Source organism: Halyomorpha halys, unplaced genomic scaffold, assembly GCF_000696795.3.
Source record: "Halyomorpha halys isolate HHAL.00 unplaced genomic scaffold, Hhal_1.1 Scaffold1.1, whole genome shotgun sequence".
NCBI lineage: Eukaryota > Metazoa > Arthropoda > Insecta > Hemiptera > Pentatomidae > Halyomorpha > Halyomorpha halys.
This window is the reverse complement of record NW_027115366.1, coordinates 1,380,491-1,381,824: the sequence shown is the minus strand read 5'-3', so window position 1 is coordinate 1,381,824 and position 1,334 is coordinate 1,380,491. Positions and strand designations below refer to the sequence as shown.

The 1,334-nt window shown below is 30.1% G+C and overlaps 1 protein-coding gene across 1 annotated transcript in view; it reads left to right on the top strand.

Moving 5' to 3' along the window:
• The first annotated feature begins 66 nt into the window (after positions 1-66).
• Positions 67-1,334, top strand: part of LOC106677663 (fanconi-associated nuclease 1) — a 30,603-nt gene continuing 29,335 nt past the window's right edge. The window contains exons 1-2 of the mRNA XM_014415756.3: positions 67-515; positions 662-857. Coding sequence (XP_014271242.1) covers positions 206-515; positions 662-857 — 506 coding nt within the window. The 5' untranslated portion in view covers positions 67-205. The remainder of the gene's footprint in view (positions 516-661; positions 858-1,334) is intronic.

Sequence of the window (1,334 nt, the reverse complement as noted above, 5' to 3'; positions counted from 1 at the left end):
CTTTATGTTGACGAAATGTATCTTTTGTGTGAATCATCTTATGTCTCATACGAACCTCTTAGTTTTGTCTTTTTCTTCTATTTACAATAGGTTAACAGTGTAAATGGCGGCAAAAGTTCTGTTTTTCAAGTAAAGATTACTTTTAATATCATCTTATATCTGTTTGTTTCAAGCTAAGTTTTTACCATTATGGTAGAAGTTAAACATGTGCTCAAAAGATAATACAAAAGATCTAAAAATCAATACTGACAAATATGAAAATTTTTTTACTGAAGGCCTAATTACTTTTTTACTTTCAACTCCTGTCTCAAATTTACCTTGGTTAAGAAATGTCAAAGATGTTCAGTCAATTGCTACATCCTTTAAAGAGCTTGATACTATTGATCAAAGGTTATATGCTAGATTGTTTGCTCGACAGTATGCCTGGATAAGATACAAAAGAATTTCATATTTCTTTGTAAAAGATTTACCATCATCAATACAACATCTTGAGAATAAAGGGTTTGTTACAACAGGTAAACATGTACTTCTGTTTATTTACTTACACTTTAACATTAACATGTATTGTAGACAGTACATTACATTATGTAAACATATTCTTTTGTTTACTCAGTGTTAATTATTTGAGTTTACTCAAACAGTTTTTACATTGTTACAACAGATTTTTCTAATGAGCCTATTCGTGATATCCTTGAGATTTTGGAGAAGGATGAAGTCAAAGCACTGTGCAAAGAACATAGGCTTGATATCAAGGGAAATAAGAGAGATATGATTGAAAGGCTAGAAAATAAATGCAAAAAACAAAGAACTCTCATGTTTGGGCCTATGATGACACCACAAGCGATTCTTATGAAAAGGTGTGATAAAAGTTTCTTTCATTAGAATTATTTATTAAATATTTTTATTAATTTTAGCTCTTTGGCTTTTTTTATCAAAAATTTAAGATTTTTCGTCAAAGTTCTACGAAGCTTATCATAATTTTTGTAGTTTATCCGTTGTTAATGTTTGGTTCTAGTTCACAAGTATCGCTCCAACATACGACAGGCGTGTACGCAGTTTTATTTAATGAGGACAAATTTGATCATAATTGACCATTTTAGGCCTCATCCTTAGCTGAAAAGTGTCCATTAGGGATTCATCAGTTTCTAGAGCGAGTGTAGAAAAGAAAGTTGACAGTTTTGATCTAATTAAAACAGGAATAATACATTAAGATAATTTAGTAATGATAGCAGTACAAATTTCTGTGAAAGCTATTATTACAATAGAATATTGTTTTTTAGTGAGTACAAACACTGCCGTGATGTTGAAGAGCTGCTTGAGAGCTGTTATATATA